At 35.9% G+C, this 27,550-nt stretch overlaps 1 protein-coding gene across 3 annotated transcripts in view; it reads right to left on the reverse strand.

Annotated features, from left to right (window-relative positions):
* The window catches only part of MAN1A2 (mannosidase alpha class 1A member 2), a 153,145-nt gene that overhangs the window by 61,866 nt on the left and 63,729 nt on the right, over positions 1-27,550 (reverse strand). For all 3 annotated transcript variants that reach the window (XM_070467237.1, XM_070467238.1, XM_070467239.1), the window contains exons 4-6: positions 23,935-24,053; positions 18,348-18,428; positions 2,504-2,598 (exon numbers count right to left, since the gene is read on the reverse strand). In XM_070467237.1, the coding sequence (XP_070323338.1) occupies positions 2,504-2,598; positions 18,348-18,428; positions 23,935-24,053 (295 nt within the window). The remainder of the gene's footprint in view (positions 1-2,503; positions 2,599-18,347; positions 18,429-23,934; positions 24,054-27,550) is intronic.

The raw sequence follows: 27,550 nt of genomic DNA on the forward strand, positions 1-27,550 counted from the left end.
GTTCAGTATTAAATAATGATTTCTTGATGAAAATCAAAACTTCATCAAGTTCTCCATTAAAAAGAAATGACTAAAATAGATTCATTTTCCCAAATAAAGCTGTCAGAGAATCATGCTTCACTTTGAGCTTCAATAATTTTGATATCATAAAAAGGACCTTACAGTTGATGTCTGAGGAGGCCTTACAAATAGCTGAGAAAAGACAGGAAGCAAAAGCAAAGGAGAAAAGGAAAGATATACCCATTCGAATGCAGAGTTCCAAAGAACAGCAAGGAGAGATAAGAAAGCCTTCCTTAGCGACCAATACAAAGAAACAGAGGAAAACAATAGAATGGAAAAGACTAGAGATCTCCTCAAGAAAATTAGACACCAAGAGAATATTTCATGCAAAGATGGGCTCAATAAAGGACAGAAATGGCAGGGACCTAACAGAAGCAGAAGATACTACGAAGAGGTGACAAGAATAGACAGAAGAACTGTATAAAAAAGATCTTCAGGACCCAGATAATCACAATGGTGTGATCACTCACCTAGAGCCAGACATCCTGGAATGTGAAGTCAAGTGGGCCTTAGGAAGCATCACTATGAACAAAGCTAGTGGAGGTGATGGAATTCCAGTTGAGCTATTTCACATCCTGAAATATGACGCTGTGAGAGTGCTGCACTCAATACGCCAGCAAATTTGGAAAACTCAGGAGTGGCCGCAGGACTGGAAAAGGTCAGTTTTCATTCCAATCCCAAGGAAAGGCAATACCAAGGAATGCTCAAACTACTGCACAATGGCATTCATCTCACACGCTAGTAAAGTAATGCTCAAAATTCTCCAAGCCAGGCTTCACCAATATGTGAACCATGAACTTCTAGGTGTTCAAGCAGGTTTCAGAAAAGGCAGAGGAACCAGAGATCAAATTGCCAACATCTGATGGATCATCAAAAAAGCAAGAGAGTTCCAGAAAAACATCTATTTCTGCTTTACTGACTATGCCAAAGCCTTTGACTGTGTGGATCACAATAAACTGTGGAAAATTTTGAAAGAGATGGGCATACAAGACCACCTGACCTGCCTCTTGAGAAACCTGTATGAAGGTCAGGAAGTGACAGTTAGAACTGGACATGGAACAACAGACTGGTTCCAAATAGGAAAAGGAGTATGTCAAGGCTGTGTATTGTCACCCTGCTTATTTAACTTACATGCAGAGTACATCATGAGAAACGCTGGGCTGAAGGAAGCACAAGCTGAAATCAAGATTGCCAGGAGAAATATCAATAACCTCAGATATGCAGATGACACCACCCTTATGGTAGAAAGTGAAGAACTAAAGAGCCTCTTGATGAAAGTGAAAGAGGAGAGTCAAAAAGTTGGTTTAAAGCTCAACATTCAGAAAACTAAGATCATGGCATCTGGTCCCATCACTTCATGGCACATAGATGGGGAAACAGTGGAAAACATGGCAGACTTTATTTTTCTGGGCTCCAAGATCACTGCAGATGGTGATTGCAGCCATGAAATTAAAAGACGCTTACTCCTTGGAACGAAAGTTATGACCAACCTAGACAGCATATTAAAAAGCAGAGACATTACTTTGCCAACAAAGGTCTGTCTAGTCAAGGCTATGGTTTTTCCAGTGGTCATGTATGGATGTGAAAGCTGGACTGTGAAGAAAGCTGAGCACCGAAGAATTGATGCTTTTGCACTGTGGTGCTGAAGACTCTTGAGAGTCCCTTGGACTGCAAGGAGATCCAACCAGTCCATCCTAAAGGAGATCAATCCTGGGTGTTCACTGGAAGGACTGGTGTTGAAGCTGAAACTCCAATACTTTGGCCACCTCATGCGAAGAGCTGACTCATTGGAAAAGACCCTGATGCTGGGAAAGATTGAGGGCAGGAGGAGAAGGGGATGACAGAGGATGAGATGGCTGGATGGCATCACCGACTTGATGGACATGGGTATGAGTGGACTCCGGGAGTTAGTGATGGACAGGGAGGCCTGGTGTGCTGCGGTTCATGGGGTCGCAAAGAGTCGGACATGACTGAGTGACTGAACTGAACTTAAAAGTTGATGTCATGAGTTATGTCTTCCTTTATCATTAGTAAGACATTCAGCAACAGGAAGCCCTGATTTTAAGGTATGTTGTGTTCTATTCTGACTAGAAAAAAACCAACAGGTAGTGTACAAAAAAGGAAGAGAGGGAAAGCACTTTGAATCCATTCCAGCACTAAGTAGACATAAATAAGCAATCTTAAAGAAACAACTATATTGTAACAATAAAGGTGTGGGAGAGAAATCTAGACTTACAAAAACAAGCAGTAGAAATGAAATATAGTTTTACTGTTTCTAAACAAAGAATGTATTTTAAAAATCAGGCAATGCTTGAAAGAAATATCCTTCTGTATACATGTAGAGAAAAACAGTTTTAAGTCTTAAAAAGTATGGTGAAGGCTCAAAAAATCAGTTAATCTAGTATATTTAGAACAAGAATAACCATATAAAAATAGAATTTACCTTTTAAGATTCACCATTGCCCAAGGAATTCCCGTAGGTGTGTTAAAGGCAGGAAGGAGTTTCTCAGCCAACTGGACTGCTTTAATCTTGAATATCTGGGACAAAAACACAAACATTCATAAATTATGAAATTATTGCTGTCAATAAAATTTCCTGATCTCTCCTATGATGCATACCACAATGTACTGGATATGTGAAAGTATGGAGGGAAAAATGGCATCTCTTGGTACCATGGAATATACAGCAATCAGAGAAAACTGTTGTAAAGTGGATGGATAGTGAAGAAAAAGCTGAAAGTGAAATGGCCTGAAACTACTATTAACTGAAAGGGAAGGACTGGTTTTGGTGTTAATATCTATATTTTCAGCTGGCAAAAAATCTGAGCAAAAACACTAGGCTATTAAATTCATCCATGGTATCAAGCTCAGAATAAATATTAAAACAAAAGAAAGAGATGCAACCCTATTTCATAAATGCCCTTTAATTACTATAATCATATTTATATCTTACACATTTATATCTTGACATTCTCCATCAAGGTTCACCCATAATTATTAAAAAAAAAGAAAATATTTAAGTTCACATTCCAAGCTTATGAGTTATAAATGCTTCAGCCCTTGGTTCCAATTACCGCTTTTTTTGGTATACAAAACAATAAGATGCCTAAATATCAATGGTTCTCAAACTTTTAAAACCAAGGTACTAGTACCAGGACATTTTCTAATATTTTTAACATGTATCTCATTTTAGAGACTACTGACTTAGAGACTCAAAACTGAGAGTCAAAATACCCTGCTAACAAAAGTGGCCTGTTCTTCTATATGCCTCAAGGCTATCCTTTCAAAATCATTCGATATTTAAGGTTCCATCTTTTTACTGTGGTCAAGTACTTTTGATAAAATATTATTGGATTTTTCAAATAAGTTGAAAGCATGGTCTAGATCAAAGTTCTAAGTGGAGATGATATTAAACAAAGCACACCTACATTACTGGGGGTATAAACTAGAGAGGAGTATGTGCAAGTATACAAAGCAATATGACATTAATATATTTTGCAAAGTTTCTTAAATAACAGAAAATTTTCAGCAGAACTTCAAATTAGATATTCTCATACAACTTACCACTTCCTTGAATACCTACATAAATATTACTAACAGTTATATGTTAGTAAAGAGAAACTGAGGGTTTCCCTTGTGGCTCAGATGGTGAAGAAACTGCCTGCATGAGAGAGATTTGTGCTGGATCCCTGAGTTGGGAAGATCCCCTGGAGAAGGGAATGGCTATCCACTCCAATATTTTGCCTGGAGAATCCCACAGAGAAGCCTGGCGAGCTACAGTCCATGGGGTTGCAAAGAGTCGGACATGACTGAGTGACTAACGTGCACAGAGAGACATTACGTTATTTGTGAATAGCACTGCTTCTTTATCTCACACTTTACCAGGGGGACAAAGGGACCAAGTTCTTAACTAAGAACTAACACTAATGACATGTGTTTGCTGATCATATCTTTTACATGTAAAACTAATATTCCAAACGGTAAAATAACTTACAAACATAAGCTTTTTTCTAAACAGAAAGCATTCTTATTTCACTTCAAGAAGTAATTAGTGACATATTTTCTAATTTTGAACTACCTATGATAGTTAACATATATAGTACCAATAATAATAATACAAAACTCAATAAAAGCACCACCCCAATGTCATAGAGAAAAAAAATTCCTTACCTAGAAGGCTTATTCAGGAAAATACAAAATCTTTAATGATAAATATACCACAGCCTTACAGTTCCTATTTTCAGAAACATTTTGGCAGACAACAGCAACAGCTAATTTAAAACAAATTAGCTAGTATGCAATGCAGGTGAATAATACAAATCTAAAAAGCACCCATTATACAGAGCAAAGTAAGCCAGAAAGATAAAGACCATTACAGTATACTAACACATATATATGGAATTTAGAAAGATGGTAACGATAACCTTATATGCAAAAAAAGAAAAAGAGACTCAGATGTATAGAACAGACTTGTGGACTCTGTGGGAGAAGGCGAGGGCGGGATGTTTCAAGAGAACAGCATCGAAACATGTATATCTAGGGTGAAACAGATCACCAGCCCAGGTTGGATACATGAGACAAGTGCTCACGACTGGTGCACTGGGAAGACCCAGAGGGATGGGGTGGAGAGGGAGGTGGGAGGGGGGACCGGGATGGGGAATACATGTAAATCCATGGCTAATTCATTTCAATGTATGACAAAAACCACTGCAATGTTGTAAAGTAATTAGCCTCCAACAAATAAAAATAAATGGAAGAAAAAAAAAAAACAACAACAACAACAACAACAACAAAAAGCACCACCCCAATGTCATAGAGAAAAAAAATTCCTTACCTAGAAGGCTTAATTTATTCAGGAAAATACAAAATCTTTAATGATAAATATACCACAGCCTCACAGTTCCTATTTTCAGAAACATTTTGGCAGACAACAGCAACAGCTAATTTAAAACAAATTAGCTAGTATGCAATGCAGGTGAATAATACAAATCTAAAAAGCATCAAAGTAAAAGGTAAGTCTCTTTTCTAGTCCTAACCGTTGATCACAGAAGTCCTTCTATAATGCAAATAGCTATTAATTTCTTAAGTATCTAGTAAATATTTTGTGCTAAAATCAGTTCCAAGGTATATATAACTCCTAGCATGTCACATCAAATTCTCATTTTCCATTTCTCAGAACAGAAATTCTATTACAGACACAGTCTTCTGCCTCCGTTGCTCTGTCTCTCAAACACAGAATATCATATACTTCACTCTTAACTTGTTTCTTTCACTTATTGTATATTGGAGATCTTTCCATATCATTCCACCTCTTTCTCTTCAGTGGCTGCAAAATTTATCCTTGTATAAATAATACTGTAATTTACTTAATCAATCTTCTATTCATAGACATATGTTTCCAAAACTATGTACCTCTGTAAGATAAATCATAAGAGTGAAATTACTGAAGCTATGGATCCATTCATTTGTAATTTCAATAATTAATGCCAACTTGGACTACAAGGAGATCCAACCAGTCCATCCTAAAGGAAATCAGTTCTGGGTGTTCACTGGAAGGACTGGTGTTGAAGCTGAAACTCCAATACTTTGGCCACCTGATGTGACGAGCTGACTCATTGGAAAAGACCCTGATGCTGGGAAAGATTGAGGGCAGGAGGAGAAGGGGATAATAGAGGATGAGATGGCTGGATGGCATCACCGACTTGATGGACATGGGTATGAGTGGACTCCGGCAGTTAGTGATGGACAGGGAGGCCTGGTGTGCTGCGGTTCATGGGATCGCAAAGAGTCGGACACGACTGGGCGACTGAACTGAACTGAATGACAACTTTTTCACACCTCTCACATATTTACATTTCTATCAGAATTTATGACCAGCTGTTTCTCTATATTTTTGTTAACATAAGAGTTGTCAAACTTTCGATCATTGCTAACCTGAGAGTTGAAAAAGGCTACTTCACTGTCAATTTTATTTTCATTTATTTCAATATGATGTGGTAATATTCAACACTCACTCAAATATCTTTTCAAGCAAAATTCATACACTGCAGAGGATGGAAAACTATACATAACATTTCCCAGATTCCATCCCACCTAAACTTCAAGATAAGGCCTAGGCATTGGTAAGTATACATAAATAAGCAATATCTGGATGGAAGAAGTAAACAGTTTGAAGCAGTGGTCTTTCATGCAGAGGTGCCTGATTCTTACATGTTAGCTCTGACAGAAGTTCTAATGACTAGTCCCGAGTTTCAAAGATAACATGTGGGCAATACAGGGAATGGGTCTGAATCACACTATAAAAGCCACAAGGTATGCTTAAGCATCCAAGTACTGCATTTCGGACTCTTTTGTTGACCAAGATGGCTACTCCATTTCTTCTAAGGGATTCTTGCCCACAGGAGAAGATATAATGATCGTCTAAGTTATTTTCACCCATTCCAGTCCATTTTAGTTCATTGATTCCTAAAATGTCGATGTTCATTCACTCTTGCCATCTCATGTCTGACCACTTTCAATTTGCCTTGATTCATGGACCTACCATTCCAGGTTTCTATGCAATACTGCTCTTTACAGTATCGGACTTTACTTCCAACACCAGTCACATCCACAACTGGGTGTTGTTTTTGCTTTGACTCTGTTTCTTCATTCTTTCTGGAGTTATTTCTCCACTGATCTCCAGTAGCATATTGGGCACCTACCAACCTGGGGAGTTCATCTTTCAGTGTTCTGTCTTTCTGCCTTTTCATGCTGTTCATGGTGGTCTCAAGGCAAGAATACTGAAGTGGTTTGCCATTTCTTTCTCCAGTGGAGCACAGTCAGAACTCTCCACCATGACCCGTCTGTCTTGGGTGGCCCTACACAGCATGGCTCATAGTTTAACTGAGACAGACAAGGCTGCAGTCCATGTGATCAGATTGGTTAGTTTTCTGTGACTACGGTTTTCAATCTGTCTGCCCCCTGATGGAGAAGGATAAGAGGCTTAAGGAAGCTTCCTGATGGGAGAGACTAACAGAGGGGGATATTGGGTCTTGTTCTGGTGGGAGGGGCCATGCTCAGTAATTCTTTAATCCAATTTTCTGTTGATGGGTGGGGCTGTGTTCCTTCCCTGTTATCTGAAAGTGAAAGTGAAGTCGCTCAGTTGTGTCTGACTCTTTGCGACCCCACGGACTGTAGTCTGCCAGGCTCCTCTGTCCATGGGATTCTCCAGGCAAGAATGCTGGAGTGGGTTGCCATTTCCTTCTTCAGGGGATCTTCCCGACCCAGGGATCGAACCCTGGTCTCCCGCATTGCAGGCAGACGCTTTAACCTCTGAGCCACCAATGAAGCATTCCCTGTTATTTACCTGGGGGCAAACGATGAGGCAAGGCCAAAGAACGCTCAAACTACCGTACAACTGCACTCATCTCACATGCGAGTAAAGTCATGCTCAAAATCCTCCAAGTCAGGCTTCAACAGTACATGAACTGTGAACTTCCAGATGTTCAAGCTGGTTTTAGAACAGGCAGAGAAACCAGAGATCAAACTGCCAACATCTGTTGGATTATCAAAAAAGCAAGAGAGGTCCAAAAAATAATCTACTGCTTCTTTATTGACTATGCCAAAGCCTTTGACTGTGTGGATCACAATAAACTGGAAAACTCTAAAAGAGATGGGAATACCAGACCACCTGACCTGCCTCCTGAGAAACCTGTATGCAGGTCAGAAAGCAAAGGTTAGAACTGGACATGGAACAACAGACTGGTTCCAAATAGGAAAAGGAGTTTGTCAAGGCTGCATATTGTCACCTTGCTTATTTAACTTATATGCAGAGTACATCATGAGAAATGCTGGGATGGATGAAACACAAGCTGGAATCAAGATTGCCAGGAGAAATATCAATCTCAGATATGCAAATGACACTACCCTTATGGCAGAAAGCAAAGAAGAACTAAAAAGCCTCTTGATGAAAGTCAAAGAGGACAGTGAAAAAGTTGGCTTAAAACCCAACATTCAGAAAACTAAGATCATGGCATCTGGTCCCATCAATTCATGGCAAATAGATAGGGAAACAATGGAAACAGTGACAGACTATTTTGGGGGGCTCCAAAGTCACTGCAGATGGTGACTGTAGCCATGAAATTAAAAGATGCTTGCTCCTTAGAAGAAAAGTTATGACCAAGCTAGACAGCACATTAAGAGCAGAGACATTACTTTGCCAACAAACATTCATCTAGTCAAAGCTTGGTTTTTCCAGTGGTCATGTATGGATGTGAGAGTTGGACTGTAAAGGAAGCTGAGCACCAAAGAGTTTACGTTTTTGAACTGTGGTGTTGGAGAAGACTCTTGAGAGTCCCTTGGACTGCAAGGAGATCCAACCAGTCCATCCTAAAGGAAATCAGTCCTGAATATTCATTGGAAGCACTAATGCTGAAGCTGAAACTCCAATCAATACTTTGGCCACCTAATGTGAAGAACTGACTCATTTGAAAAGACCCTGATGCTGAGAAAGATTGAAGGCAGGAGGAGAAGGGGACAACAGAGGATGAGATGGTTAGATGGCATCAAAGACTCAATGGACATGAGCTTGAGTAAACTCCAGGACCTGGTGATGGGTAGGGAGGCCTGGCGTGCTGCAGTCCATGGGGTCACAAAGAGTTGGTCATGACTGAGCAACTGAACTGAACTGATGTTTGAGCATTTCTCCTGTCTGCATGTTTTCAAGCTATATAACAAAATATCTGATTTCATGACCCTCCCAAAGATTCTGTTAGCTGGTCAGTACTTTCTAATAAATCACTAGATAAAATAGATTGTTTTCTGCAACTACAACCCTTGGCTAATAAGATGATGAAAGTGTTTAAAAGTTTCAACAACATTTAAATGAAAATTTCCAAAACATATATTTATAGAAAAAACTTTTATGTATTCATCATCCATTATGTAAAATCTCCCAGTTATTTTTACTGGAACAATTTGTAAGAAACATTAATGCAGTGAAAGAATGCTTCTGAATACACCTTATGTATCCATGTTGTTACTTTCAGATAATAAGATTGCTAAAGTGGGTTACTGGGTCACAGAATTTTAAACGTTTATTTGACAGAAGCTTAATTATTTTCCAAAAAGTTTGTATCATTTGTATTCCCTCCAAAAGTATATCAGACATTTGTCAAAATTTAAATATAATTATATACTATATTTTTAAACTGGGTGCATTTTATTGTATATAAATTGACTTCAATAGAGCTGTTTAACATAAACACATTTCTAAGTTTAAACCTGTAAGCTTTTTTAAGTGCTTACCAGGCAGAGAATGTGGAAGGTTAAGAGTTTTTCAGGCAAAAAATTAAGGTTTAGCTCTAAAACCACATAGTGAAATAAAACAATGTCGTCTTAACACACAGTTTAATGCATGCAGAATTTGGGGCCTCTCTGTGGCTTTCTTCTGTCCTGGATTTTACACCTAAATTTCTAGTACCTCTAAACTCTGTCTTCTGACATGATTTTAAACAGGATTTTTAACTTTCTGACATTTCACTGTTAGTGTGAAGAAATGCAACAGATTTCTTTATATTAATCATGTATTCTGATACCTTGCTGAGTTCATTTGTTAGTTCTAATAGTCTTTGTGTGGATACTTTAAGGTTCTCTCTATATATAGAGTATCATGCCATCTGCATATAATAACAATTTTACTACCTCTTCCAATTTAGACACCTTTTATTTCTTTTTCTTGTCTGACTGCTATGGCTAGGACTTGCAATACACTGTTGAACAGAAGTGGTAAGAGTGGGCATCCTTGTCTTGTTTCAGAATTTAGTAAGAAGACTTTCAGTTTTCTTCATTGAGTACTATGTTGCCTGTAGATTTGTCATAAATGGCTTTTATTATGTTGAGGTATGTTCCCTCTATACTCATTTTGGTGAGACTTTCTATCATGAATGGATGCTGAATTTCACCAACTGCTTTTTATGCATCTACTGGGATGATCATATGGTAAACTCTATCTTCTGATCAAACCGGTAATCATAACTGTAATCAACTGTCAACTGGTATTACTACTGTGACTTTAAACATGTAAGAATGCATACAAATGTGTAGATGAACTCACACATATAAGATGAAATGTTGGGGAGTATATTTAAAATGGGATACCAAAGCTTGGTGGAATGTTTTGTCCAACTACCAACACATCTAGAGAAAATGCAGAGGTCAGACTTTGAATGGAAATTGCAGTAACTTCTAACGCAAAAATAAAATAAAAATTAGTGCAATAAGGACAATGATGGCTAACATTTAAACCAAGAAAAATTAACTCTATTGTTTCACTTTTTTATTTAGAACTTTAGGGCAAAATAAGGGGCCTCTATTTGTCTTAGAAAATATCCCTGAACCTTTTCAGAAATGACCTTACCTACAGATAGCAAAGTACACATTTGTGTTTCAGTAAAGAAAAACCTGGCTGTTGACGCTGTTTATTTTGTTTTTATATTCTGTGAAACATGTCTTAAACTTTACATAACCATTTCTCTATTTTATCTGACAGATTTCAGATGCTGTTATCCACATAAATTACATTATTATCTTACTCAGGAAAGGATGGCACTTTGATAACCATTAAAAAATGAGAAGAGACAATACTGTTAAAGAAATGTCATATATTTGAGGCTAGCATCAAGTAAACATAATAAATCATCAAGATTTTTTAACTTGTGAATATTTAAAATAAATAGTCTTGTTCTGAGAAAATAAAATGATAAAGCTTCACATTTATAATATTAATAAATCATAGGACAGAGGAACACTTTGTTAGGACAGCATATAACCCTCATTTGGTTCACCATACAAGAACATATTAATAGAACGCATGCAAAATGCTCTTTATTCTGGTTACACTCTTCTAAATATAATAAAGTTACTTTGGCATGTTATAAATTATAGCTAATTTTCTGTCTTATGTGAGATATAGGGATTTATTATCTATCCAGTATTAGAATAATCTTATATTCAATGTTTTATTTATTATTAACAGATCTCAAGGATTTATTGTTTGTTTCCTGGAACAGACATGGATCAGAGCTTTCAATGTAAAATGATGAAGTAGAAAAGTAAAATGGTCAGTAAAATCTGATTTTATGAGAAAGAAAAGTAAAACATGTTCTTACTTTTATGGACAGTAAACTATCCAAAGAAATTAACTTATGATATCTGTTTTCAGATATCAGACTCCCCTGGTCACTCAGACAGTAAAGCATCTGCCTACAATGTGGGAGACCGAGGTTCGGTCCCTGGGTTGGGAAGATCCTCTGGAGAAGGAAATGGCAACCCACTGCAGTACTCTTGCCTGGAAAATCCCATAGACAGAGGAGCCTGGTAGGCTACAGTCCATGGGGTTGCAAAGAATCAGACACAACTGAGCAGCCTCACTTTCACTTTCATCTGTTTTCAAGGAGCTTCTCTGGTAGCTCAGCAGTAAAGAATCTGCCTGCGATGCAGGAAACACTGGTTCGATTCCTCCCTGGGTCAGCAATATTCCCTGAAGAAGAAAATGGCAATCCACTCTTGTATTCTTGCATGGGAACTCCATGGACAGAGAAGTCTGGCAGGCTGCAGCCCACGGAGTTACAGATAATTGGACACGATGTAGTGACTAAACACTAACAATCTATTTTCAATTAAGTAAAATAATTTTCTCACTAAGCAGGACAAGACTTAGTGACTAAACAACAACAATCTATTTTCAATTAAGTAAAAGGATTTCCCAAACAGTATATTTACCGTACAGGAAAAAATCCAAGGAGGAGGAAAAATAAAGTAGTATCAGATAATACTGTTAGGCACTTTTGAATAATTTAATCCCCACAACAACTCTCAGGTGAACTCTTTCATTCTTTCATAGATAACAAAACTTAAATTACAGGAGGTAAACAGCTTGACAAATAACCATTATGAAAGGGAGGCAGAGTAGAGCCTCAAACCTATAGCTCCGAAGTACTTGTGCTTCCCTCTCCTCCACAGTGTTTCCTCCTGAAGTCTGAGGTATTAAAACTGCAAATGTGGAAATACTGGTAACACTGCATACTTTTTCAGCATTTTAGTGTTTTCCTGTGACAACAGCAACCAAAATTTCAACATTTTGTTTCAACCTTCAGATAAAGAGCCGAATGAAACAGAAGCCGAGGCTTCTTTTACATAAGTCGTTCATAATTAATTTTGAATCATATGCCTTTTGGTATAAAAATTAGTCAACTACACACAAAAAGTTTCGTATTTCCTCTACATAGTCAGACAAGCATGAAATAAGAAAACAGTGCTCTATCTCAATGACATCATATAACGTGTAACCTGGTAAAGACTAGGAGGAATGGAGCAGCAGTAACAGCGGTTCACGGGGGAGAGGGACAGGCTGTAGACGCGCCCTCTCTGAGGCAGAGGCATGCAGCGGACACCGGAAGTAGACGGCAGAGCAAGGGCCTCAGGAAAAACTTGCCTGCAAAACAGGCTCACTGCAACGACAAGGCAGTGTGAGAGGAGTCTGAAGACAGTGGTACACTGCAGGTAATCTTAGCAATGGAAGTCCCAAACCCGTTTCAACTCCGACTAAACTGACTCAGCTCCTAGCACTAGCAACACAGACATGCTATTCCGGCACAAATGTTATTAAACTCAGTCTTTAGCATACATGGTATTTTGCATTAACGGTCATCCATACACAGTATTTTGCATTAACAAAATATTATTAAACACTAAAGAAAGCAAGAAAAGTTAATCCACTTTCTAGAGACAAAGCAACTGACAATCCAGACTCAATGAGGTTGAAATAATCATAAAGAATTTTAAATGACTATAATTACTATGTTAAAAGACCTAGTAGATAAGGTGGAAAACATGCATAAAGACAATGAGGAATTTCAGCAGAGAAATGAAAACTGTAAAGGTCAAATGAAATATCAGAAATAATAATTTTAAAAATCAAGATAAAATAGTGATGAAAAACACCTCCAACATGCTCAAAAGTGTATCACATAGGTTAGAAGATAGACCATATGACATTACCTGAAAGAAAGAGTAACTATAACAGAATCAGACAAACTAAAGATAAGACAGAATATGAATAGGGATAAAGAGAAAAACTTTAAAACAATAAAAAACCAGATTTACTAAGGAGACATAACAATCCTAAATATATACACACTTAAGAACAGATCTCCAAAATAAAGTAAAAACTGACAGGACTGAAATGAGAAACAAACAAATCCATAATTTTAGTCAGAGACTTCAAGACTCCAAAACTTAGTATTTGACAGAACAAGTAAACAGAAAATTAGTATATTTACAGAAGCTCTGAGCAACATAATTATCCACTTTGACCTAACTGAAGTTTTAAGACAACCACAGAAGAATAAACATCTTTTCAGGCACACATTTTTTTGATAGACCATATTCTGTAAATATGAAAAAAGCTCATGAAATATGAAAGCTCATGAAACAAGCTTTGACAAACAACAGATTTTTTTCTCTATTCATTGCCCATTAAGCAAACTAGAAATCAGTAACAAAGATATGTGGTAAATTCTCAAATACCTGGAAATTCAACAGTATACTTCTAAATAACTCAGCAGTAAAAAGGAAGAGAAATGAGAAAATATTTTGAATAAAAGGAAAACAAAAACATATCAAAATTCATAGGATGCAGCTAAAGCAAGGCTGAGAAGCAAATCTTTGATTATTAATGCTTATAGACTACTAGGAAAAAATTAAGTACAGCACAGGGAATATAGTCAATACCTTAAAATAACTTTGATGACGTATATGCTATAAAAATATTGTATTACTATGTGTACATCTGAAACTAACAGAATATTGTAAGTGAACACTACTTCAGTAAAAAGATAAGAACAAATAAAATAAGAAAAAGTGTTATATTAATGATCTAACAAGCTTCAACCATAAGAAACTGTGGGGGGAAAAATAGGGAAAAAGGTGCAACTTAACCCCAAAGAAAGCAGAAGTAAAGATAAAAGCAAAATTAATAAAATTGAACACACAAAAGTAGAGAAAAATCAATGAAACAAAAACTAATTCTCTGAAATAATAATATTAATACACTTGTAGCCAGACTGACAGCCAAAGAGAAGATGAAAACCCCATAGACTGTAGCCCACTAGGCTCCTCTGTCCATGGAATTCTCCAGGCAAGAATACTGGAGTGCGTTGCCATTCCCTTCTCCAGGGGATCTTCCTGACCCAGGGATTGAACCCTGGTCTCCTGCATTGCAGGTGGACTCTTTACCACCTGAGCCACCAGGGAAGCCTGAAATAAAAATGCCCTTTGTAGCCAGACTGACAACCAAAGAGACAATGAAACAGGGAACATTACTTAAAGACCCTACAGATATGAAAAGCATAACAAAGTATTACAAACAACATTATGTCCACAATTTAGAGGAAACACATTCCCTGAAATAAACAACAAGAGCCACACAAACTCACAAAAGCCACCTAAGAAGAAAAAACCCGAATAGTACTATATTCTACCAAAGAAACTGAATACATACATTGTAAAATTTAGTGGGAAAAAAACAAAAAACTCCAACCTCACCTGGCTTCACTGGGAAGTTCTACCAAACACTGGAGCAGGAAATGGAAACCCTCTCTAGTATTCTCGCCTGGGAAATCCCCTGGACAAAGGAGCCTGATGGGCTACAGTCCACCAGATCACAAAGAGTCAGACACAACTGAGAGACTAAACAACAATACACAAACTTCTCCAGTAGAAAGAAACACTTTCAAACTCATTTTACATCGTCAGCATTACTCTTTTACCAAACACATACATACATACATATATTTAAACTACAGATCAATATCTCATATGAACATACATGCAAAAAATTCTCAACAATGCATTATCAAATCAATTCCAGCAATATTTAAAGAAGATAATACAGCATGACCAAGTGGGATTTCTTCCACAAAACGGAAGGTGATTTCAAAAATGAACTAGTATAATTCACATTATCAACAAATAAAGAAGAAACATCATATAATCATCTAATTAAACGCCAAAAACATTTGACAACATTCAATACCTATTCATGAGTTTTAAAATCTCAGCAAAAAGGAATGGCAGGGAATTTCTTCAAGATGATGAAGGGCATCTGCCAAAAAACCCATTATGCTTGATGGTGAAAAACTAAATGCTCTTTCCCTCTTATCAGGAACCAGACAAGGAATACACTCTCATCACTCCCATTTAACTTTGTATTTAGTGTAGGTTCTAGGCAAGAAAAAGAAAAAATAAAAGAACTATACAAATAAAACTGTTCTCTAGATAGAGAAATAAAACACCTCCGTTCCCTGATGACATGATTCTTTAAAAAGAAATTCCCAAAGAATCTATTGAAAGGAAGGAAGGAAAAGATCACTAAGTTGTGTCCAACTCTTTGTGACCCCATGGACTATATGTAGCCCACTAGGCTCCTCTGTCCATGGGATTTCCCAGGCAAGAATACTGGAGTGGGTTGCCACTTACCCAGGGAGCAAACCCATGTCTCCTGCATTGGCAATCAGATCCTTTACTGCGGAGCCACCAGGGAAGCCCCAAAGAACCTATTATAATCCATTTAAAAGTGACTAGAATTAACTAGCTAATATAGGGTAATCTCAGGCCACAAGGTCAATGTAAAAATCAACTGCACAGTGCACAACAATGTGAATGCTATTCTATTATAATTATGTACATTTTACCACTTTTTAAAAAAATGATAGCATCAGAAAAGTTATCCAAAGAAGAAAAAAATGTCCTGAGCCAGCTGCAAACTTAAGCTTTTATTAAAAGCTGTTTTAAATCAATTGTATTTATATACACTGACACTGGACAATCAGCAATTAAAATTTAAAAATGCAGTACCACTTTTAACAGCATCAAGAAACGAACTATAAACCCATGAAAATATATATAAGATCTGTAAAATCTAGGAACACCAACAAACAAAATTAAAGAACTAAATAAATGTAGAGATATGTTATGTTCATGCACTGGAAGATATCAATTTTCCTTAAACTTACCGACAGACTCAATATAATCCCAATCAAAATTCCAGTAAGATTATTTTGTGGCAATCAGGAAACTGATTCTAAAGTTTATATAGAAAATAAAACTAGAATAGCCAAAATAATTCTGAAAAGGAACAAAGTTGCAGGATTCATGCAACCTAATTATGAGACCATAAAGACCATGATTTCAATTCTATAAATCCATAATTATGAACACAGAATGGTAATGGCAAAAGGACAGACATACAGATCAACAGAACAGAGTCTAGAAGTACACCCACACTTGGTCAATAGATTTCATATATGGTCAATTAATTTCGAAAAAGGTGCAAAATCAATTAAATAGAGAATGACTAGTCTTTTCAACAATGGTTGGATTTTCAAATTCTAGCAATGGTGTTAGAATTTTTGTATATCTATATGGAAAGAGATGAATCTCAATCTCCACCTCACAGCATGTAAAATTTAACTCAAAATGGACTATAGATTTAAAAGTATAATAAAGTAAAACCATAACACATTTAGAAGAAAATTAGAGAAAATTTTTGTGACCTTGGATTAGGCAAACATTTCTTAAACAAAATATCAAATACATGAACCATAAAAGATAAAACTGATAAACTGGACTAATTCAAGATGTGACAACTTCAGTTCTTCAAAAGATACTGTTAAGTCACAGAAAAGCCACAGAGAGAAAATACTTGAAAACACACAGGTTATAAAGTCCTAAGTCCAGAATATACAAAAAAAACTCTCAACATCCAAAAATAAGAAAACAAACAAAATCTAATGGCCAAAGACAGAACAATTAAAGAAGATATATGAATGACAAACACATGAAAAGGTGCTCAACGTGATTTGTCATTCGAGAGAAGGGAAATAAGACCACAATGAGATACTACTACACACCTATAGCTAAAAATAATAAAGAAATTCTCAATAGCAAGTACTAGTCATGAGAGAAGACAATTGTTGGAAAATGAGTCCAGTGAGTTCTTCCAAAGTTTACTAACCACTTGATCCAGCAATCCCACTTCTAGATATTTACCCAAGAGACATAAAAATTTATGATCCTACAGAAACCTAATGCAAATATTTATAGTGGCTTTATTCATAACCTCCAAAACTAAAACAAATCCACTGGTGAATGGATAACTACCTTAGAGTCACACAATGCGATACTACATACAGCAGTTTGAAAAAAAAACAAAAACCTACTAAATATATGAATAAATCTCAAATGCATTGTACTATAGAAAGAAGCCAGTACTCCCCTCTGTAGGAATGGAAAACCTATCAATTGTTACCAGAGGCTGGTGGTAATGATAAAAGGGAATTTTATGGGATGATAAATTCCTCTATATCTTACTTGTGCTTACTAGACTGTATGCACCGTCAAAATTCATACACTAAACTGAGTGAATTTTACTGTGTAAGTAACACTTCAGTAAGTCTGACCAAAAAATCCTATCTATTAACTTACTATGATCTTATTGATAAAAGTGAGGTGGTGTACTTGTTAAGTATGTTTCAAGCACTCTTTCTTAAAGGTGATTTTTGGAAATGATGGTTCTGTACTTTGAGAAACTCTAAACTCTAAAAGCTGGGTCAGAATTTCTCAAAGTACAGAACCATCATTTCCAAAAATCACCTTTAACAAGGAGTACTTGAAACATACTCAACAAGTAAGTACACCTTTAACAAGGAGTACTTAAAAATATAAATAATGGTCTCTATTTCAAACCAACCGAATTTCAGTCCAAGACTTCCAAAAAGGAGAATTTAGAGTTGTTGCTGTTTTATTTTTTTAATTTACAGCAATAAATTGCATTCAATTTCCAAATAGGCACTTTTTTTAACAAAATTTTTGGACTTAGGAGGATCCACATTCATTCTTACTGATTCATTCCTTTATTCTAATCTTATTAATTCATTTTCTCCTTTTGTTTCAAACATGTAATTAACTGAAACAGCAAATTCTAGAGGATTACCCCTACAGAGGAGACACAGCGTACATAATGTTAGGATCTGTGATAAATTTGTCTTACTGATATTCTCAAAATGAAAAAATCATTATCCCCAAGGAACAGAGCTCTATCTGAAGATCTAGTTATTTCAGCAAACCTGCAGATTAGTTCAATATTAGACAATTTAAAAAGATGACATTCTGCTAGGGAAATCTTTCATTTTACTAAATTTCATTCACAACCTTTTTCCCCAAACAATTTATTACTTGATTTTGCTCACCTCCTCTCCTGAAAGGTAATACGCTGCAAGCAATCCTCCAATAAATCGAATGTTGACTTCAAACACAGACACTTCTGAATTCTGTGAAAACATATTGAAAATGCTCACATATACACAAAGCTGAGAAGGTTTCAAAATATTTTCAATACTTCATATGTTTCTCACAAACACACTAGGGAGAATATTTTTTTCCACTTTCTACATCTTCATTTCTCATGCAACTGAAATCTCACCTCCCATTTGTTAATGCTACTGAGACTCCTCTACTGTTATCAGCACAGCTTCCTAGTTGCCATAACCAAGGGGCCATTTTCATGTGCCTTACATATTATTATGAAATTAGCAAGATATTTGATGCTGCGGACTATTCTCCCTCATGAAAGCCTCCATTTCTTAAATTTTGAAATAGTGCTCAATCTACTGGTCCCTTTCTGTTCTATGCTATATTCACTACACTATAAATTCAGTAAACTGTATGTCCATTTTTACTTCTATCTCTTCTCATGAATTTTAAATACTTTTCTAGTATGTATAACTTAATCAATGTTAAAGGAGGTACCAAAAAGTAATGACAAGATGATAGATTTTTTCAATTAATAATGTTGAAAAACTGACTCCTAGGTGAGAAATTGATTTGACTCTTATATATGATATACACATATTTATCAAAATGAAATCAAAATAATTTAGAAGTAGACACAGAAGTACCAAAAAAAAAGTAGAAGAAAATGTGACAATATATCTATACTCCCTTGAGAAAGCAGGTACTTTATAAGTATATAATCAATTGCACTGATAACAAATAATGACAGAAAGACATGAATTTCCCCATAATGAAAATTACCTATAACAAAAAAATTATGAACAAAATTAAAAGGCAAGAAACAAATGGAAGGATATCTGCCACAAATATAGAATAACTTACCACATATAGTCTACAGGTTTGTATTTAGATATGGATAAAGATATTGCTGAGAAAGATTCTAATGCATGGAAAGAAAAGTAAAGAAGTGGCAAAGAACATGACCAAAGAATCCACAGAATATACAAAAGTGACTAATAGAAAAATAATATTTCTAATTAACTTTTAAATAAAAATTAAAAGGAAATATATATTACCCTGAAGTCTTTCCAATATTCACAGGCAGAAGACATCATTTGCTAACACAAGCATAATTCTCTAATACAGAACTTTCACAATATAATTATTTTAATAACATAAACTGTTATTAATCCTCAAAAGCAAAGTATTTATATTACTTCATATATTCCCAATATAAAGCATACTGCAGGATATATAGTAGACATTCACTAAATATAGAGAGGAAGCAAAAGAGGGAGAGAGGGCCTCTGTCACTCACTAGAAGAAGAATACCTTCTAACCAGTTTCCCTGACTGTACTTCCCAGTACTCTATTTGTTCAGTACCATATAGCTAGAGTGTAATGCAACTTTTCAATCTTAAATCAGCATAAATTACCACTCTGTGCAAACTTTTACAATGGTTTCTGGTTACACTCAGGGTAAAATGACTTATTAGACCCAACATAATCAGATTCCCCACAACCTCTCTGACATTATCTCCTAACAAATATCCCTGTGACTCACTTTATGATTACACCAAATGGGTCTACCTGCCATTTGAGAATCGTCAAACTCACTTCTGTGTCAGTCTTTACGCTACTTGCACATCTCTATGAGCAAATTCCACTTAGAAAGTTTTTCTGACCACACAATATAAAATAGTGAAGTAATCCCTCATCACTAATATGCTTTATTCTGTACTATTTCCCCAATTAACACTTATCATCATCTTAGTATGGCATAATTCTTTATAAAATTCAAATCTTTCCTCACAAGAGACAGAAGAGAAAGTCTAGAGGACAGAACAGAGAGGATGAGGAAGAAACATTATTTACAGGAGTAAAGAGAGAACCTTCCTAAAGTTCTGAAAACAAAAGTCCTTAGACTAAAGAATATTATGAGTCCTTTATGGAATAATCTAAATACAGAATGGTAAAGAAACTATAGAAAAACACAGCAAAGAAAGAAAATATTAACAAGGAGGGGAAAGATAACCTTTTAAAAATTAAACTGACAGCATACTTTTCAACAGCATATTAGAAAGACAATGAGACTGTATCTTTAAAAGGTTAAGAGAAAATAATCATCAACCTCTAATTTTATACTCAGCTATAATATCTATTAGGAGAAAGCTTGGCTCTCTCATATCCACATGGCTTCCCTTGGGTGTCTTCTCAGAAAAGTTATTACCTTCAATAGTCATCAGATATAAAAACAGCAACTTCTCACCACTGCTTACTCCTATTTACTCACCAGTTTACTCACCAATGCTATTTATTTACTCTTCTTTAAGAGTAAGAACTTACCACTACCTGATATGTTATATACAACTTTAATATGCATTTACTATTTTTCTCCTATAACTAAAATATAAACTAGTATAAACTAGAGGTAAAACTGTTTTGTTCATTCCTGTATCCATAGATCCAGAACAGTGTCTGTCACAGAGAAAGCACTCAATAAATGTTTATTTTTCTATTCATTACCTAATTTTTCTACTCATTACTTTAAATGCAAGCTGGGACCAACTGGACAACAATTACACATAAGACAAGAGGGAAATGAGCTAAATTAAAAGATCTTTATATTTTTCAGAAGAAAGAGAAACTGATTAATTTTCAACTTTGGTAAGTATACCTATTAAAATTTCAAGAGTAACCCCAAAATAAACAGAAATGTAAAGTATATAATCAAACTGGTAGAGGTAAAAAGAGATACAAACTAAAAAGTAATAGAGGAAAAAACAGACATGAAGTAATTTAATACAAAATAAGAAAGAGAGAAAGGCAAATGAGAAGCACAATAATAATATAGGTAGCAAAATAATGATGGAAGATACAACTCCAAAAATATGTTACCATACTAAGTGTAAATATTTCAAATTTAACAGTTAAAAGATTCCAAGACTGGATAAAAATAACAATATCTAAGTACACATCATATGTAAAACATGCAGCTAATACAAATGACACAGAAAGGCTAAAAGTAAAAGAATGAAAAATAACTGTGCTGATTATTAAGCTATTTTTTCCTCAGCTTCAAATCCATCCTTTAACATTCTACTTTGGTATACAGAAACCAGAACTCTTCAAATGCATTTCTCATTTGCCTGTGGGCTCCCCAAGAGGCCCTGCCAATGACAAGAAGTGCTACAAAGATAATACAAAGATGAAGGAAGGAAAAGGAACTTACTCCTTCTAGCTTACTTCTGGCTTCTGACACTGTCAAACCAGCCACGGTTCTTCGCCCTGGCATTTGCTTCCAAGTTCCAGTTCCCCTGTCACAGACACATTCCCCAAGTTGGCCTCTTTATGCCCTTTTGAGATACCAAGCTCGAGCTAGGTACCCCCTCTTCAGATGTCTGAGCCCTAGCTCCAAGAGGATACATTTAAGAACTCCTAAATTATCAAAATCAGAGCCCCAAGCTACTAAATGTTATTGGTCTCAGCCTCTTCTGACTGTTCTCAGAGTTCCAGGCGCGGCAGCTGTTTACTGCAGTTATTAATACTACCTCTTGTAATACAGTAATGTGCTACTTTGCCTTTTCAGTGCCCCATTACTTGTCAACAATTCTAAACAATAAATCCTCTCAATTAAAAAATTGCACAGTTTTGGTTCTTGGTTGAGCCAACTGACACAATATACCAACAAATTATCAGGCATAATAAAACTGCCATGTTAACAAACAGGAATGTTGGAGATTCACAAATGCCAAATCTCTCCAAATTAATCTATAAACTGAATGCAATCCTCATCAAAATTTCAACAGGGTTTTCCAGAGCTTAAAAGAACAAGGAACTGAGAACTGCTAAGATAATCTCCTAGTAGAATAACATCAATAATAGCAAGATTCAAATATAGATACCAAGTTGTCTTATAAAAATATTGTGGCTAAGGGTACAATAAATATTTAGACTGCTAAAATATTGATGTAGGTATACATGACTAATGTGGCATGTACAAATAGCAGGGAAATATTAGTAAACAGAATCAACTATTTGTTGATCAAGTGATAATTGCCTATCAGTCTACCTACAAATTTAATTATATAAGAACTAAAGACCCAAATGCAGAAGTTTAGAATGAAACATTGGAATATATCTTCATGACCATGAAGTGAGGATTTCTTAAATAAGATACACAAAGCACAGTCTCCAAGGGCTACATAACTATACGGGGTGGGGAGAAGGGGTGGTGTGGGAGGGGGAGATGGACTACAATTCTCAACGCCCTGTACAATAAGATGTGGCCACATGAGTAAGATTCACTCACTAATACACAAGCAAAAAGGGGGTAACCAACTTTTGAACAATCACGTATCTTTTCTCTATTCCTTCCTTCCTCCTTTCTGCCACTGGGCACTTATCCACCTTATCTTGAGGAATCATCTATGAAGATGAAGCTTTATACTGCAGTTGACAGAGCAGTAAGACAAAGGATCCTAGATCACTGAGGAGCTATGCAAATCAGTCCTAAACTGCTTATCTCTGCACTTGATTTCCAGGAAACAGAAATAAATTCTCTCTCTTGCTTAAGCTATTTCATACTAGATTTTCTGTTATGCACAGCCAAACCTAAACCTGATAATAAAAATTGTTGTGATATATGCTCAAAATGCTAAAATAATACAAAAGAAAGTAATCAATTTTTGTCTAATTAGCATCAGGAAAGGCATAAGAAATAATTACAGATTTAAATCATAATTTGAATGATACAGAGTCTGCCAAAGAAAAAAACACATAAAGGAGTGGTTTCTCACCACAGTCAGAAGGAACACCAAGTACAAATATCATGAAAGATAATAATGAATATGACAAAATAGCCCACACATCTTTCAGGTGAAGACTGGTAGCAATGAAAATAACTGCTATCATTTACTGAACACTGAATATGTACCAGATTATCTCAAATAATCCTCACAATACTGCAAGAGGAGAGCAATTTTATGACAGGTTTAGAAAGTAGCACTTACTTACAGGTAGATTTCCCAAGGAGTACTAGAATGTAGCTGTGCTGGGCTTCAAACCTAAGCAGTACCACTTAACAACTATGCCAAAATTCTGGGATGATGAGCACATGCCTATGAAGACTCATCAAAACTGTGCCATATGCACAACACGATCAACTGTACTTCAATTTAAAAAATAAAATTTTTAAAAGATGTTAAAAAAAAAAACTGCCAAATCACTGTATCTTTAAAAAACAATAAAATATTTATTTTAAAGTTAATTTATGATTTTCCTATATTTCCAGTTCAACGTGTTTTTCCCCCAACTCTTGCTTTAACACACTCAACACATTACCTTAAATGATAAGAGCAAGAAAAGTAAAAGGAAAATGGTGAGAAAAGGTGTCTATTTTATGCAAAAACTAAACAACTGACAACTGCAAAAGAAGAAGGGAGACTTGGGATTTCCTTAAATTCAGTATAACACTCAAAACTATTGTTAGAGACTGTGTTTTTCTTCATAGTCAACTGAATAAATTATGAACTGTATACTCACCACACTGAAATCAAGGTTGTTTTCAATCCATTTTTGCCCATCTCGGAATTCATCATGAAGTCCCATGATATAAAGGGTATCCAAAGCATCTACTATAGTAGCACCCATTTGTGAAGTTCCTATATTTAGAGAGAAAAATGTCATTAAAAAGATACCCTTCATACAAGACTTATTTTCATTTTTCATATATATAGAAAGTAAACCAAAGTAGGAATATAGGGATTAAAAAAATATCCAACATCATCTACTTTTCCATTAAATAGACAATATACATTGTTTAAAACATTTTTCTAAAGAGAAACATTGATAACTAATAGGAAGATAAAGGAAAACTAAAACTATAATTCTTCTTAATTTTCTTCCTGGTTCAGAAAATGAGATCTATTTAACTGAGATAGATTAAAAAAAAAAAAAGGATTAATTTAAGAAATGGGAAGGGTGGTTCAAGATGGTAAGCTAAGTCATAAGACAACCATGAACAATGCTCTTTTGGTCCAAATTCATAGAAAGGGCAAAAAATATATTTAAAATAATAATAAAAGTATAACAAGGCTAAATAACTGTAGTGGGAATATAAAGTATAATAATCCTTAACAATCAAAAAGCAGAACATATTTTAAAAGAAGGAAGTCATAAAATGTGAGTAGAGAAAATCAAAGTACTAAGATCTGCCTATCTACAAAAAGAGATCATCTTGATCTTAAAGAAAATGTTTCAGGGAGGGAGGAATTAATTCAACAAACCAGACTAACTGATACTAAAACCAGATACTGGACACAAGAAAACAGAACAGGCCCACCTCACGAATGAATATAACTGCAAAAACCTTGAATAAGATACTAGTAAGACAAATCTAGTAGCACAGTAAAAGAACAAATAACAGGGAGCAACTAGGTTCTCCCTAGCCCTAGGAATGAAATTATTATTTCTACCTTCTGAGAATGAAAATCATCCACACAGCTTACTGCCTATATTAACATAACTTTATTATTACACTGTCATCATCAATGAGTTTATTCTTATAGGAAACATACTCAGAAAGACAGAAGTTGCAAAATAAGTTTACTGTTCATTCCAGGAACTTCTTCAAAGATCCATCAACTCTTTAACAGATAATGATGGCTAACACTCCAAAACTCTAAACCTCTTGCCTTTAAATTCTCTGATCATGTTGCTGTGGTTTAGTTGCTAAGTCATGTCTGACTCTTTTGCAATCCTATGAATGATAGCCTGCCAGGCTCCTCTGTCCATGGAGTTTCCCAGGCAAGAAATACTGAGGTGGATTGCCATTTCCATCCCCAGGGGATCTTCCAGGGATCGAACTCACATCTCCTGAATTAGCAGGTGGATTCTTTCCCACTGAGCCACCAGGTAAGCGCATTACATGATGATCCGTTCCCAATCATAACCAAGATATAATCAACCATAATCCACCAACTGAAGGGCCCTTACTAAGCAAGACTCAAAATCTCAATATATATCTGAACTTCTTCCTTCCCTACTAAGCAAGACTCAAAATCTCAATATATATCTGAACTTCTTCCTTCCCTGTCTAACAGGCTACTAAGGTTCTGCTGAGGGAGTAACCTCCCTTACCACTGTAAACATTATCCTCGGCTAGGGCTTCTCTGATAGCTCAGTTGTCAAAGAATCCGCCTGCAATGCAGGAGACTCCGGTTTGATTCCTGGGTCAGGAAGATCCACTGGAGAAGGGATAGGCTACCCACTCCAGTATTCTTGGGCTTCCCTTGTGGCTCAGCTGGTAAAGAATCCACCTGTAATGCAGGAGACCTGGGTTCAATCCCTGAGTTGGGAAGATCCCCTGCAGAAGGGAAAGGCTACCCACTCCAGTATTCTGGCCTAGAGAATTCCATGGACTGTATAATTCATGGGATTGCAAACAGTCAGACACGACTGAGCAACTTTCATTTGTCTTACCAACAAGTTACCTTGGTGATATTTTAGGAATCTGTATGATACTACTTAGGTTCATTGTTGTTGTTGTTTAATCACTCATCATGTCTTAACTCTTTTGCAACCCTGTGGAATGTAGCCTGCCAGGCTTGTTTATCCACAGGATTTCCCAGGCATAAATACTAGAATGGGTTGCTATTTCCTTCTCCAGAGGATCTTCCAGACCCAAAGATCAAATTCGCATCTCCTTCATTGGCAGGCAGATTCTTTAACACTGAGCCACCAGGATCAGGCAGATTCTTTACCACTGCAGCCTACTTAGGGTCATTTAATATTCCTTTACTATCCCTTCTATTTAATATTTATTTAATATTCCATTTAATATTCCTTCTATTTATTTATTTTGGCCACACTGCACTGCATGTGCAACTTCTCTAAACAGGAATCAAACCCGTGTTCCCTGTAGTAGAAGCTCAAACTCCTGGTAGCCAGTGGACTACCAGGGAAGCCCTTTACTTTCCTTCTTAATTCCATACTTTTTTCCCCAAGTGTTTTCTTACAATGGTTTAAAGCTATACAGATTTGTTCTTATAATGCTTGTTTTTAACTTACATCACACTTTCTTGTTCATGTGCTCCTAATTATTTCTTCAACTTACCAAGAAGGATATCTTTCTACTAACAAAATGAGTACTCCACCACACTCTTGACAAATTCCTTGGTCTTCTCCCCACTCAGTTCCCTTCATGTTGATATCAACTATAACATTTGTTCTGGGTTATTACAGACATACTTTCCATTTCTTTTTTGTTCCTCAGCTTCCTATTAACAAAAATGTTATCAAGCCATTTAATCACCCATATATCACTATCTCTTGCATAATCTTTGGCTACCTGATGCGTAGAACTGACTCATTGGAAAAGACCCTGATGCTTGGAAAGATTGAAGGTGGGAGGAGAAGGGGATGACAGAGGATGAGATGGTTGGATGACATCACTGACTCAATGGACATGAGTTTGAGCAAGCTCCAGGAGTTGGCGATGGACAGGGAGGCCTGGCATGCTGCGGTCCATGGGTTCACAAAGAGTCGGACATGACTGAGCAACTGAACTGACTGACTTGAATCACTTGAATCAAATATGTATCTCTATTTTAGTATTTTGTCCACAATACATATTCATGCATATCTTAAATCCTTAGGAGTCCCTGTTTTTGTTCTTATCTCAATTTTTACAGGTAGCTATGCTCAGTTCTCTAGTTAGTTATTTAGTCCTTTAAGTACATGTTCCTCTAAGTTGTTGACTATTCTGAAATGGAAAAAGGTCTGACCCACATACCTGTACTGATTTTGGTTGATTACACAAGGAGAGGTTTGTGCCACAGGCTAAGCAGCACAAAAAAAGTGAAAGGCAAAATTGAAATTACTGGCTATCATTATGACTGTTTACCTAGATAACTGAAGATTTCAATTGGAAAAAATTAAAGGGTCTAAAACTACTCTTGGGTGAAATAAAAATTAAAGTATGACACTACAGAAGATATAAAACATAAACAAAGATTTATTATGAGAACACAGGAATCAACCAGTTCTGAGGAAAACTCATAACTTGAAAATTTTGTACTATTTAATAAGAACAAATGAAAACAACTGCACTCTGTTCTACTAACAAAGTAAGAAAAAGAATGATAAACTTGAGCAACAA

This window comes from Odocoileus virginianus, chromosome 5 (assembly GCF_023699985.2).
Source record: "Odocoileus virginianus isolate 20LAN1187 ecotype Illinois chromosome 5, Ovbor_1.2, whole genome shotgun sequence".
NCBI classification, from domain to species: domain Eukaryota; kingdom Metazoa; phylum Chordata; class Mammalia; order Artiodactyla; family Cervidae; genus Odocoileus; species Odocoileus virginianus.